The 15,332-nt window shown below is 31.2% G+C and overlaps 1 protein-coding gene across 4 annotated transcripts; it reads right to left on the bottom strand.

Moving 5' to 3' along the window:
* Positions 1-758: 758 nt before the first annotated feature.
* LOC100648978 (lysine-specific demethylase 4C) lies at positions 759-9,421 on the bottom strand. Of its 4 annotated transcripts, none has more exons than XM_012309917.3 (8): positions 9,287-9,421; positions 4,794-8,536; positions 4,540-4,722; positions 3,888-4,187; positions 3,365-3,556; positions 3,173-3,286; positions 2,970-3,062; positions 759-2,780 (listed from the first exon to the last, which is right to left on the bottom strand). In XM_012309917.3, the coding sequence occupies exons 2-8, from the start codon at positions 8,514-8,516 to the stop codon at positions 2,682-2,684; spliced, it is 4,704 nt and encodes a 1,567-aa protein (XP_012165307.3). In that variant the 5' UTR covers positions 8,517-8,536; positions 9,287-9,421; the 3' UTR covers positions 759-2,681. The 4 variants fall into 4 exon arrangements, with proteins under 4 accessions (XP_012165307.3, XP_048263367.1, XP_048263368.1 ...); XM_048407410.1 differs by having other exon boundaries at positions 4,794-8,533; positions 9,287-9,417; XM_048407411.1 differs by having other exon boundaries at positions 9,312-9,412.
* Between the last annotated feature and the right edge of the window lie 5,911 nt (positions 9,422-15,332).

The raw sequence follows: 15,332 nt of genomic DNA, 5'->3' as shown, positions 1-15,332 counted from the left end.
CATTGGAAGTGATATTGGAACAAATTAAGCACTTGGTTATACTAAAAGTATATGATATTATAGAAATTATAATATTAAGATCAGGGCATTGTTTATATCATTTTCCAGTCAGGCGATGATTTTAAAAAGTTATCGTGTGCTTATTTTGCTTATAGCAGACTAGAAAAATTGTTGGATTAATTCCTCAGAAAACGTCACGTCTTTTTTTCTATTTTTATTATAACAGATCTAACTATTCTCTGTGATATATTTGTTAGACATTTCCATAATTTTACATAAATAGCAGTGTGTAAATGTAATTTTATGTAAATTAAAAATCTAGAATTAATTCGTAAGAATGAACCGTGACAATTTTAGATGTTTATTGAAAAATATATTCCTATTACAAAATATTTGATCTGTATCAATATTGAAATCGGAAGTTTCAATTATATTTTTCACTATTTCAACACTCCTATATTGTATTTATTATTTGTATAAATATCTTTACTTGCGGAAGGATAAGTTATTAATTTATATATGATATTATACAATAAGAAATAAAAATGTTTATGAATAGGTTCTGTCTATTATTCATTAACTTCTATAATAATACTTATCTTACTTATTTACAATTACATTACAACAAAAAAATGTCTGTACTTTTCTTGATAGCAAGTGGAGATAAACAGAATTAAAGAAAATGTTACAATCAAAACTTGCATCTTTTTTTATATTAAAAAGAAAAACTAATAGTGATGTAGAAAGAAAAAGGGCTATTTTATATATTTAATTTTTATTTTATGTTGTGTATCCAATCTGTTTCTATACTCGGATACATTATTAATTTTTTTTCTTTCATTAATATCATATACAGATAAAACACTAATACATTTCCCCTAATCTATCTTAATTGATATCATAAAGTGATCAGGGGAAAAGTGATAATTTCCTTTCGCATAAATTACATAAGTTTAAGATAAAACTATACCTCATCTCACAAGCGCGCGCACACACATATCTTTGTTTTCAGAGTTAATGAAATCTACAGGAAACGAATTTCAAGAGATCATATGAATACCAACAACTCCATAACAAATTTCTTCTACAAATATACATACAGATACATATTATGATTACTGTTGTGTGTAGTGTTCACTATATCAAGAACATGATACAATCAAACAAAACATACAAGAAAAACATGAAAAAAACATACTGTAATAAGAAACCATACTAAAACGGTGCAAGAGTATTGATACCATGCTTTTAACGCGAATAAAAAATAAGAATAGATTTTCATGGCGATAATACACTCTTCCGTGTTATAAATGTTTATTGAACAATCTTATAATGAACACACACAATCAAGTACTGTGTTTTATTAATGATACTCTTCTAAAACAAAAAAGATAATTAACATAACTTGCCACGTTAAAGGGATCAATAGTCGTCACAGAACAATTTAAAAAATTTTTAGTTATATTTTTAATTCGTTAAAAATTTCTGTAACCAACAGAAATACATTAATTTTTATAACGTGAATTTATCAAGGATTATGTATTCGTAAACATCTAATGTAAAAATTGTACTTTAAGAAAATACATCGCACACTGAATTTTTAGGAGTAATTTGTTATATTTTACAGTATGATAATTTATATATCATACCATACATATTCGTTATTTATAAAAATTTTACAGAATAAATATGACATGACAAAGTACAAAAGAAACTATACATTAAACATATATTCATAAATAACTACTGAACCCTTGTAACAGTGGTTTATTATAATGAACGCTTTTACATACAGTTCTACACACGCATTTAGTGACGCATTACAATTTAACATGATCTTTACCAAGATATATGCAACGAAAATCTTTGAAATATTCAATTTTCGATTACTTCCATCCATAAAACAAAGTAAAAAATTTTTTTTCAATTACGAGATTTTATACGAGACTCGTCACTTAAAAACTTTTCATTCTTATTCATAATCTGCAAATATATACAGAAGTACATAGCATAAAATTTACTATTTCTTCTTTGATCCTCAATAATTCGCTGAATGACATCATCCTGTCTTTAATAATCTGTCGAATGCAATAAATTATTCTAACTGCGTGTAAATACAAGAGAACAAGAAAAACGCTACGCTTTTTTTTCCATTATGCGTAACAAATTCTGAATTTGTATTAGTTCGTTACTAGTTAGTTATACTAGTTACGTGATAAATAGTTAAAAACGAAGCTGCTTTAATTATAGCCATGAATGAATGAAACGCGTCAGAAGGACGCGTAATTTGTAACACTGTGATTTTCTTAATACCCTTCTTTTGTCGAAGAGATATTGTAACATCAATATTGTATTTCTTTTTCATTCGACAATATTGGAGCAGAATTTACTAATCTTCATTACAACGAATCCAATCAATAAACGATGACATACTTAAAAATAAGGGAGACATTAAAAAAAACGACGAAACGAAATAGAAAGAAAGAATAAAACGAAGAGAAATGAGATAATGAGACGAAAATGAAGAAAAGTAAAAATTTATCAAATTTGGTCTGTTCTTAATAACGTATACGTTTAGAAAAGACCAAATGATTAGGTACAATTGTTTCGTATATGGTATGTACAATAAATTGATTTGTCTCTATCGATTATTTACAACGAATCGTATATAATTTTTCGTTCTAATCACAATGTTTCGACTGTTTCACCTTTCTTTGCGCCTCCGATTCATCCTCCGTGCCATACAGATGATACCGGTGCTTCATTTCGGTCGCAACAGACTTCAATAAAAATCAATCGAAACAATAAAAAGTCAACATAAGTTTGTGATAAAGGAATAAAATTATAGATAAAACATAACACGACAGAAATAAAAAAAAAGTCAGGTGAATCGTATAAAAAAAGAATCCTATTTCTAAAAATCCTATCAAAGTATTCGGCGGAATAAATTAGTTTATCACTAAACTCACCAAACGTGACCGAACTCTTTTTGGCATATCTTCCTGTAAGCTGTATATGTCATTTCGCTTCAATGGAAGTTGGGAACCATCTTCAAAAATTACCTAAAATTTCAATTAAAAACGTTAATAATATCATATAATAATAAGAATTAAAAGTGCTACTAATAAAAATTAATATTAGGATACTTTTTTTAGAATTATGAGTTACTTACAGTATACATGATCCGGTGATTTGTACCTTCGAAAATACCATTGTACAAGTTACCATCTGTCCACTTCACAACAACTTCAGCTCCTTGTTGCGGTGGATTTCCAGGATCATAATTCTGTAAAGAAGAATAAAATTCCACTTTAAGATAAAATTCATATAGAAAATGAAATTAGAATGTACAATAAGAACTTACCATAATATCTGATGGATATAAATCATCGCTGAAGCTGTCATCATTGAATGTCACCATGTAAAATAAAGTATCATGTATGGAATCTACTTTGGCTTTATAATATCGCGTATTTCGATGCTTTGCCCAAACAGTTTCTCCCTGTCGAAGCGGTGGTATTTTTTCTTTTCCATCGTCATGTCCGTCACACGTTACCTATACATAACTCCCATTATAATTTCAACATAGTTTAACATATATTTGATTTTTACACATATATACTAGTAGAACTCTATTGGAACGATTATCTATTTTATGTAATGACCGATTAACTGAACTTTTGGTAGTTGAATTTACTTATGTGAACGTGAGTTCCTATTATGTAAACGAAAAATTATAGATCGTGAGGAAAATTGATGAACTCGTATTATATGAACTCTAATTATATAAATTGTTTGTCCCCTAACAAATTCAGATAAATATAGTTCTACTGTATATTGTTTATATATTATATATACTACACCCTTATCCTCTGTGATGTATATACCTGAAGTTCAGGTGAATTGTATACGGGAATCGTAAACGTAGCGCCAGAGACGAGACCACAAGACGGATGAAACAGATTGCTACAGTGACTACATTTAAGACATGCGCCATCCTTCTGTCCACAATAGCAACACTGTTGTTTAACATTATCTGGTTTGATGGTCAATACGTTAATGGGGTCCTTATTTATAGCATCCTTAAAAGTAACTCCAGGTAATAAAAGAGCACATAGTATGTGTGCCCAATTACCATCGCTGGTTCGCTTAAGAGCTCCTCCCCGCATAGGACACAAACAACACATCTACGTAACGGTGAAAAGTAATTAGAAAGTTTGTTAAGAACAGAAACAAGACTATGGTTATCCCCAGCGATTTTCAACATTTTTTATCATACGTAAATTAATTACTAAAATTTTGCGGTATATATTTGCGGATTGAAGACAGAGCATTCATGCCGGACAGCTATTGTTTCGGGTCAGTTTTTTATTCGACAATCTAAGGAAAATGAGATCAGTGATTCTAGCTAAATAGTTAGGCATTGCATGTTTTAAAAATTCGTGGCATTCCTATGAACATCGCATGGAACACTAATTAAAAATCGTTGACTGCAACCATAGTCTATCTATACAGAATGGAAATTCCACAGATACGCACCACCTGTGTTTTACCAGCCTTGCACTTATCACAAGCCCAATTTCGTAGATCTGTAGGTAATACAGTGATTCCATAACAGGAGGCATGAACCGTGACATGACACTCTCTACAACGTAAAATCTTATCATTTTCTGGTTCAACGATTTGTTCTTTTGAATTGGCAACGAATATATTCGCAGATACCTAAAAAAAAACATTTCAATAATATTTCTTCTGGATATTTGTATTGTCAAATGAAGAGAAACTCTACTTACCCATATCGGTGAACTCTCTGGTAAAACGGTGGGCTTACAATATTTCCAGTCTGGTGGCATTAACCTGCCATGTCCATTACAACTTGAGGTAAACGGTGCACAAATGGCACAGTGAGATATTTGAGCACTCCAATAATCATTGAATGCTTTCAGTAAATCATTATTTGGAACGGTAGGATACAACATGTCCGATATATGTCCTGGTACCATTGATACACGATGAGACACCAAAGATGATTGATCCACAGAGCACGTGACTATATTTGACTCCTCCAAATTCGACGTTGCTGCAACCATTTTCATCTCTGTGGATTCTTTTTTCCTAGTGGTTGCTTTCTTTAATTTTTCTTTTAATTTCCGTCTCGAACTCGTTAACTGTTTCAATGGTAGTGCATTGCTACTCTCTAAACTCTTTTCTATATTCTGAGGTTGCAGTTGATCATCGGCTACCTTCACGTTTGAAAATTGTTCCTCCTGTTGCGAAGGTGAAACAGTAATCGATTTTTGAGAATCTTGTAAATCCGTGCTGGAATGATTTGTAGTGTACTGTGTACCAGTATCTAATGTCGTGATATTTATATTTTTGCTAATAACTTCCAATGAACTGTCCACTTGCGTCGATACGGTTTTTACATTGCTAACGATCGTACCTGCGCTCTTAAAAATCTTGTTACAGATTTCTTCCTTTTGATTAATTGGCTTTTTTATAAATAACTGATCTTGCGATTTTGGTATAATCTTCACGAAGGAACTAGCCGTATTTGGAACGGAAGTAGAGGTCTGCAAATATTTTTTGTTAAAATCGATCATCATCGAGGGCTGAGAATTTAATGCAATGTTTGTGCATTTTGAAGTTGTGGTCAAAAAGAATGTATTGTTGCCCGATAAATTTAGCGGGGAAGACGAAACAGAGACTTCAGGTATTTCTGCGTTCGTAACTGTTGAATGAACTTGCTTGTCGTCTCTTATATCCTTCAAGAAGAACACGCTGTTATTACTAGTTGACGGTTGCCAGAATTTGGTTGCTATCATCTTCGATGTATCCGTAGAAGATCTTTTTCCTAATGGCTGTGCCAAAATTGTATTTTTAGTAAAAATACCTTCCAATCGTGGTATCTGAATGGCGCATGGAGTTACAGATTTTGAAACTTGCACGCGTTTCGTTCCGTTCCCTACTTCTTGAGATGTTTCCCTCTGTAAAATCGGTGGCTTAGAGAAATTAGTGTTTAAAAACATTATGCTTGGTCCCGAGAGTTTAGGTTCTTGTAATTTAGCGATAGGCCAACTCTTTGGTGAAATTACTATGCTTTTGGGTGGTACATGAGTATCGCTCTCTGCTCTAATAGATTTCTCAGAGCTAACCTTTGGAGATACTTCGGTCGCTGGTATATTATATGCTGATTTCAGCACACTCAACCTAGGAGCTTTTATGATGTCTTTTTTTGGGTAATTAAGTATCGACCTTTCACTTATAATCGTTCCTACACTTTTGCAACTCGTGTAAATGCCAGGTTTTGTTTCTTGTATAGTGATTTGAGTATCCCCACTGATGAATTCAGATTCCACAGCTTTGTCAATTTTGTTAGCAGCTTTCACTTGATCCAAAGAAATATTCTTCAATGGAATTTGCTTAGAAAATGATGGCTTTATTGTAACTATGCTATCTTTCTTTGTACTCTTCGCATACAAATTTACTTGCTGTTCCATATTATTTTCCAAAATCTCTGTTTCTTTTGTATCTCTATATGCTGGAATTGCAACTTGACCGCTATTTGTAATATTTATAACATTCTTCTCTTTGATGGGACTCATATTAGTATCGTTATTAGCAAAAGTCGTCGTTCCTGATATATGGTTACTGGTTTCTTTATTAACTGTTGAAGATTTGTGTAAATTAAGACTTGGCATAGCCATAAGTTTCCGTTGTACGTCGGCGTCAGATACATCCAAAGGCTCGTTGGTATCGAATATAGACACATTCAAACTTTTACGTTTAGTTTTATTTATGTTCTTTGATTTAATCTTCTTTGGCTCTCCATACTTAGAATGTTTTCTCTTCTTCTTCACTGGTTTTTCAACTTCTGAAAAGTCAGATTCTTCTTCTATTTTTATGCTTCCAACGATATTGTCACTTGTTATAATGACGTTGGAACTACCTGGAACTACGTCGCTTTCTAATTGAGCACTTTGCTCCGCAGAAGGCAAGAAGTTATAGCTTTCGTCTACTTCCTCTTTTATTTCAGTCTTTACTGTAACTTCGTCAGTAATACTTTTATTGTAATCTTTCTTGGACTTTGATTTATTTTTATCTGCGTTCTTTTTCTTCCTTTTCCTACTCTTTTTACGATTGTAACCGTCATCGTATACAGAAGCCTCATCAACATCCATTTCTCCTGCTTTCAGCCATATATCTTCTAAAACTTCCAGCTGTTGTTCATCCGGTTGATCATATGCTTCTTCTAATTCTAAATCTTGTAACACTTTCTTAACATCTGGTGGAATATCAGAACGGTTTACTAATTCTTCCATGTCAACATCCGGATTTGTTGCCATTATATTCTTCTTTTTATGTATAGTGTGTCGTTTATTTTTTGGAGCAGCGTTCAAGTAACTTTGTGGTAATTGTCCATTGCTACTATTACTACATAAAAGATCCATTTGAGAAGGCATAGGCGCGGCTGTTTGTTTAGGATCTTCAGGATGAGGACCTATATCTTCTCCACGTAACCATAATTCATATCTTTCTGGTTGAAAACGTCTCACGAATGTGTCCATAGATATCTTAACCATATCTGTACTACAGGTACATTGTATAGCCCTTTTACCATATTCTACCCATCGTGGTGCAGCGAAATTTGTGGATTCAGCGCAGTTGAATCCATGATTAAAACCCGCATGGTATCCATAAGGGAAAGTGATCATAATTTCTCCAGCTTCTTGTGTTATTTTATTGTATGGAATAGAATGTTGCTTCAATATTTGGGGAGAAATGAGAGACATTTTATGACGCAGAAAAGCCCGACAACTTTGATAACTTGATGGGAAGTAAAAGCTAGCTAGTCTCTCTAATCGTCTGCCGTGTTCTGGTGGTATAGCATACCACGTTTTTGGAGCTCCAAAATGTAAATAATTTATTGAATACAAATCCATATCCTCTGTATGCCAGGCAAACGTAGTTTTCCACATCCCAAAATACAAGTATGCTGTATTAACACCATCGATAGATATACCATAATCTTTATTCACATAATCAAGTATTGTTCCCAAATGATTAATATTCCACTCTTTCACATCTGGATCAGTTAACGAGCCAGATACATCTGCCCCATATATCGGTGCAACATATGTTATATTCTTCCAGTACTTTCTCTCTAAGTCTTCGTAATCAAAGTGACGAGGAGTATTATACCGTTCAGAGTTAGCCAATTTCCTATATTCTTTAACAGTCATTGATTTCTTCTGTATGTTAATTTGCTGATAAAGACCTTGTTTGCCAGTTACAACCTGGCAAATTGGTGCAGGAATTGTGAGATCCATATCATCCAAGTTATAGCCTCTTTTTCTTGGGATCCACTCAACTGGAGGAATTACTTTCGCCAAGCCAGCCTTGTGAGCCCCTTTACTTTCCATGTATTCTACATACTTGGTAAAATCTTTGAACTCTTCATAAGTGGGTCTAAAGACCTGGATACGGGGAGTTCCCCGCGAGATATTGCTAACCATTTTTTCCTCAATTTATCCTGCTGAAAAGGAAAAAAATGTGAATCTTTTATATTTTATGACATTTTTCGAATTAGTTGATTCAATTAAAGCTTTTATATTAGTATTAAATATTAAACTAAAACATACGAATATATTATGGCCACTCATAAATATGTATTACTATAAACAAAATATATGATGTAATCTTCCAAATAATTCATTCAGAAATTTGCAAAAGCCTGAATTATAAATGTATTGTATAAATAAAATTGTAAGAATCATGACATATAAACATAAAACCAAAACACAGTTTCGGAACGTACGTTCCGGCTATTTAACAATAAACAAACATTTACAAAACAAACTAACATAGTACTACAAGTACGGGAAAAATATTACAAATCTTTTCTGTTCATTGATGTTTTCGCAAACAACAACATTCAAAAACGGGAAGTAAAAAACAAAGTACTATATTTTTGAGACGATACGTGCCGGAGATGCATAAACAAAATGGATGGTATCTATTGTCAAGAAATTCTTCTTAAAATAACTTCTCTACGACTTTCTGTTAGTTTTCAGGAAATGGATTGATACATCATTAAGCACCAAAAACTAATTTACGTTAATGATTTGTATCATATGTTTGATTTTTAAAAAGGGATTTTCACCTAAGGATAGCTGTGTTCACGAAATCTCGTGTTGGCAGATATGTATATTGACCGACACAAATCAACGTGTTTCTAGGTTGTACGATTTCTTCACAGCGTCGTTAAATATGATGTGTTACTTACATTAAAATTGGACGTTAAAAATCACCTTTTCTGTATAAACACCATGTTCATCCAAATATCGTGGTGGATTTCACTACTTGACACATCAACCGTCGTGCCCCGCGCGTCTCATACGACTAATAAAGATGGCATTCACTGTTCTATTAGTTTGGGACGCTAGAACAACAGCGCATGCGCGCCAAGCGGGAAATTTGAATTTTTGCATTTTGTCACGTACGTAAAGCTTTATCGAAATTTTCAAATAAATTTTGTATTAAATACATTCAAAACGATATATTTATTCTTTTTGTGGATGTTTTTAAATTATATATATAAATGACAGGGTTATAAATGTTGGAAATTAATAAATGTATTATACTTTGAGATAATGAAAACGAAATATCTCATTAAAACATATTGCTTTATTAATGTTTATAATTGTGGAAATGTAAAAAAGGTAATCTTCAATGTGTATGACAATTTATTGAATATGCACTTTTTATAATAATATATAATATAATACTATACTATATAATATAATATGCAGTTAAAAATTTTATATACATTTACAATAAAGTTATAGTTCTGTTTAATATCATTTAGATACATTCATATGTGTTATATTCTATGTAATTTATTTCTGCATAGCTAATTAAGACTTCTTCTTTTTCTCTGAATTAAGTGTTAACAAAAAAGAGATACGGTTCATTTATAATTCAAGCAATTATTTAACTCGTTAAGTATGGAACACCATTTTGAGTGATTTACACGCAACTAATTGTTCAAGTGATAAAACAAATAACTATATAGATGGAGCAAATTTAATGAAAAATTAATGACTGAAAATTTAACGTAACTTAAAAAGAATATTAATTAAAAGGAAAATTGGATTATTAGAAAAGAAAGTATGTTAACGATAGAATAATTTATCAACTGGAAATTTTCAATTTTACTTATATCATCTTTATGGAATTTCATTATCATGAGGGTATACTCTGTTTACAAGAAAACGGAGGACAGATAGAACATCTATTGTAATTTGTTGTATTTTTTGTCGTCAATCACGACCTTTTTTCATATATTTAACAATAAGACAAATGTATTTTAAGCATTGCCAAAGAGAATAAATATTGAAACCATAGAATAACCGAACGACCGTAGTTTAACAAGGTTATATTTTAGATAGAATATCGTCTCTGCGATTACTATCCGAAATTTCTCACAAATCGTTTGAAAATTTCTTAGATGAGTCATAATGATGTAACATTAATCGGTACACAAAATATACGTTCTGAATAAATTTAAATACGTTCATCTAAATAAATGTTTTGATGTTAGTAAATCGCACTCCTATTAAGAAGCTAAAAATTTAAAAAAATGGAATAGACGAACAATTTCGGATCAAGATAAGACATATATATTAGATTCTCCCAAAAGTTTCTTTCGTTTTATAAGAAGATAATAGATACATAACATGTTTTGTTTTATATTCTTTTATCGATCCATTTTGTTCTATCACTATCTATTCTATTCTATTGCTCTGATAAAATAATATAAAACAGAAGATGTTGTTACGCCCTGTAACTCAAACAAATATTCTAATTCATCCTTCGGCCAAGATGGTCGACAGGAACAATAATCCTAATGAATCATTAATTACCACGTCTAAAATTCTTTTTACGGCGACTAAGTCAATATTATAAAGATATTTACCGTTTTCCTTTCCTTTACTGTCGAGGTCCTTAATTTATGCGATATATTCTTCAAATCTAAATGTTCCTTAGGGTTATTACTCATTACTGTAAATATGGGAAAAGCACATTTTCCGACAATCGAGGGTCTCTTCTACCTGAGACTGAGGTACGTAGTGACTTCATCTGTTTCCCTTCTCGACATTATAGTCGCCGATCGTCACTTGCTATCAACTCTTTTGTCGGAACACGTTTTAACTTGATATACTCTTCGGTCGTAACACTCATAAACACTTACATCCTTCAAAAGTTGTTGGAAATAAATAGTGATATTTAAACTGTGAACCCAAAAAATCATTCAAACCATTTCTATTATGTTAACCAAAATACCGAATCGGCTGATTCATGGTGTCGAGATGAGAATTTACGACTCTCGTTGACCCGTTATACTGCAAACGCATCTCCCTACGAATACGGTCGAATAGTTATGTATCTATTATTTCCTTATAGAACAAAAGAAATTTTTGTGATAACCTAATATTGTTCTATATTTACTATATTTATTACAACGTTTATATCATTATAGAGTGTAATATTTTTCTACTACGGTATTACATTATACATAATGGTTTACTTGTAGATTAATGACATAAAATATTGTTTATTACTTCTACAATCAATATGTACCGTTTATTGATAGAGTAGACATGATTTTTAGATGTTATATCTAATCGTCAAATTTGTTACTACGATCATAGATGTCGTTGCCCTGAAACATTTTTATCGCAGCCATATAAACAGCCTGGACTTGTCTTCTGCATCTTCCTACAATTGCAATATAATAAGTAAAATAGAAGCATAGTATTCTAACAAACAGAATACTTTTTAATAATATTACCCATTTTAAAACTAATTCTTTGATCGACTTAAAGACAATGGAATGGATTGATAATCTTAATGACGAATCTAATAATACGCTTTGTATTTCAATATTTCTTTTACTTTGAGCATTTTGATTTTTAAGTTTACTATTTAAAACTGTATAGTCTTTCACTATTATATCCAGTAGCCATCTATATAATTTATTTATCTTTAATAGAAAATAATTTTTTACAATCTACATAGAATAAAAAACTAACTACATACTTGCATCCATTTTTAATACCTATTATATTATCTTCTACCTGGTCTCCTTTCCAAATACATGAACACCTTTCCACTCTAATAACATGTTCTATGTCTAAGTTCCCAACTAAGTTTTCTAATTCATCAATAGGCGTTTTTATATCCTGTTTGCCTAAAAGCCTATTATCAAATATAATGAAGTATATACATGAAAAATATTATTAAGTTAAATGTATTACATTATATCTACAAACGGTACTCTGTGCATGAACAACAATGCAAGCTTAAGCAATATATTTAACTTTCTTACAACAGCAATGGTTTTTCTGAAATATATTGATGTGAAATTAATTCACCAAATAGAACTTTACTTTTTGTAAAGTGGAAAATATCACCAATAAAATAGTGGTGGAAAATAGTAACCACCACGTGTTGCAACAGGTGATTCTTGAAGTTGAAATAAGAAATCAAGAAATCAAGAATAAAAAAATTGTGTTTCCGGCTTTAGTTTTTAGTTATTAACAATTAAAAATGGGCCAAAATACACCTGCACGCGAGCAAACCTTACACGAACGAAAGGAGCGGTAGTTTACCCTGTACAAGTCGTAGACAAGAATACCATGATATTCAAAGCTGGAAACGAAACAATTTTACAAAAGAAATGGTAAATTGAACATTAAACCTACTTACTCATGGAAATCTATAAGAGCATATCGGAAACTACAATATGTGAAATTTCCAAGTTTAATATATAAAATTTAAAGATTTTAAAATTTCCAAGATTAATATTCCCACTAATCCTTTGCCTTCACGCACCGTGATTGTCCCCGCTGCGAGTGCCCACGAAAAATGGAAAATGACACTTAGTTTAATGGAAGACCTTAGTACGAAGCAATTTAGGATTATCGAAAGATGTTAACGTTCCAGGTATCAGGCGAAGGACAACAATAGAAAGAGATAAAAATAACAACAGAAAAAACAATCTTGAAGTAATAACTTTGAAAATAATTAGACTTACTGTCTTTTTTTTTTAATCTTTGTTTATTAATTCCAGGTTTTTTACATATTTTTTTTTACATGATTTTTTTCCAGAATAAACGCTGAATTCTGATTGTAGGGTGGTACAGGCAAAAGTACCGATACGCGACGGTACAACGTAGCCATGCATTATTACATTTCTTTTTTTTTTTTTAAGATTATTATTGTAACTTAAATTTAAGCCGCTGTTGCGTTGTGCTTATGTACGATATTTTAATTTATGTCCTGAAAGCCTGGACGCAAAAGCAGGACAAAGACTTACTGTCTACTCATCTCTGCTAGATTCCATACATAGTCTTTCAACATTATAGAGAAACAAGGACACTTGCCCAGGGAGGTAGTATTGAAATTTAAACACCCCTCCCCTCCCCTCCCAGTCCATCCTCTCCCACCCCCGCCCTAATAGGCTAGCGAACTGTCCTGTTTTTGCGTCCAGGCTTTCAGGACATAAATTAAAACATCGCACATAAGCTCAGCGCAACAGCGGCTTAAATTTAACTTACAATAATAGGCGTAAAAAAAAAAAAAAAAAAATGTAATAATGCATGGCTACGTCGTACCGTCGCGTATCGGTACTTTTGCCTGTACCACCCTACAATTAGAATTCAGCGTTTATTCTGGAAAAAAAAACCATGTAAAAACAAATATGTAAAAATCCTGGAATTAATAAACAAAGTTAAAAAAAAAAAAAAAAGTATTGAAATTTCGCTTGTGATGCTGTACTTTAAGTAAACGATATCTCGATCGGCTCTTCTGAGCATAGTTTTTCTCCTTTTTATTTTTCTTTAGTATCTTTCTTTTATCATAAGCATTTTCTATAGTTTTATATTTCCACTAATGTTTGCATCGTAGCATTTTGATATAATGTTTTAATGTGACTCAGGAATTTGTTGCAATAATAACCACTTATGAGGGGAATCCCTTTATATACATATATTTGTGCAAGATAACGCACGAATTAAAAAGGTAAATGTATTTGGAAAAAAAGTATATAAGTGTATGCATAATATAAATGCAAGAATATTATAGTGATAAGTCCTTGAACGACTGCGTTCGATCGTGTTTTCTGACATTCAGACTGCACACCTGTTATTTATCACAGAATGGATTTTCAAACAGGTAGATATTTTAGAGACTGATAGCAAGTGATAAACAATCATTCTACGGAAACATAAATTCATCGTCTTGATCAGTGTCTACTTTATATTGTATTGTTGTTAATTACTTAAAAATAACTAACTAATCTGTAGCTAATCAAAGCCTTAGAAATTCTGTGTAAATGTTTCTACATTACATGTACGTTTCTTAACGTTTTTTAAGAAAAACAAATGAAATATGGACATTCAAATTAATATGTTTATTGTGTCTGTAGCGAGTATTTTTCAGTTATTATTTTTAAACTAGATATTTTTCCAACTTTATCTTTATTAATGTTTTTAAGTTTCTCAAGCTTTTCTGTTTTTGATCATTTAAAGATGATATTTAACGACTCAAAATACATAGTGATTCACTTAAAGTACATATTAAGTGTTCAGAAGAAGATCTATATGTGCCTTTCTTGTGTAAATTTAAATTTTTATTTAATTTTTTGTTATTGTTAAAAAGGAGAAATTTAATATCAAAATACAAATCAGTTTTATATTCAAGATCGAAATCTTGTTGATGTGTTAAGAAAGATAATTTATTTTATAGATGCATGAATCATGTTTTAAACGATAATAATTAATGTAAAATGTCAATTTCCAAATCTCGTCGACAAACATTTATTCTACGATACGTGTTCGGAGAAATTCGATTGGCTATCAGTAATTTATATCTTTAAAATTAACTTTAGGAATAAATCTATGCCATATTTTTATAATAAGAAGTTTAGTAATATTGACAATAACCTATATTTTTTAACCTATATTAATATATTTTTTAAATTTATAATATAAATTTGTAAATATTTGTAAAGTAAATAACTTGTAATTTGTAGCTCATAAATTATAAAATTTTACCATAATGTCATTATGTACATACATATGAATATATAAACTTTAATTGAATTGACGAAAAGGTATGTTAGGCGACGCAATCGGTAAATAGGGAAACTGTGTGACCAGTAATTGGAAGAAGAGAAGGTGAAACTTTGTCGCTTAAAAATTTCATCACGTTCAAACGTGCGCGATTATTAAACGACGAGGAGGAGGGAGTAGTATGAAGTTTTATTT

The sequence above is a fragment of the Bombus terrestris genome, chromosome 7 (genome assembly GCF_910591885.1).
Source record: "Bombus terrestris chromosome 7, iyBomTerr1.2, whole genome shotgun sequence".
In the NCBI taxonomy this organism is placed as follows: domain Eukaryota; kingdom Metazoa; phylum Arthropoda; class Insecta; order Hymenoptera; family Apidae; genus Bombus; species Bombus terrestris.
The sequence above is the reverse complement of the archived record's forward strand: the minus strand, read 5'-3'. Positions and strand labels throughout refer to the sequence as shown.

Excerpts from the sequence above, each read along its gene's own strand:
- LOC100648978 (XM_012309917.3), bottom strand. The coding sequence starts at position 8,516 with ATGGTTAGCAATATCTCGCGGGGAACTCCCCGTATCCAGGTCTTTAGA. Across the intron at positions 4,188-4,539 it reads AGGCTGGTAAAACACAGGTG|ATGTGTTGTTTGTGTCCTAT; the intron begins GTGCGTATCTGT and ends ACCGTTACGTAG. Across the intron at positions 3,063-3,172 it reads ATCACCGGATCATGTATACT|GTAATTTTTGAAGATGGTTC; the intron begins GTAAGTAACTCA and ends TTGAAATTTTAG.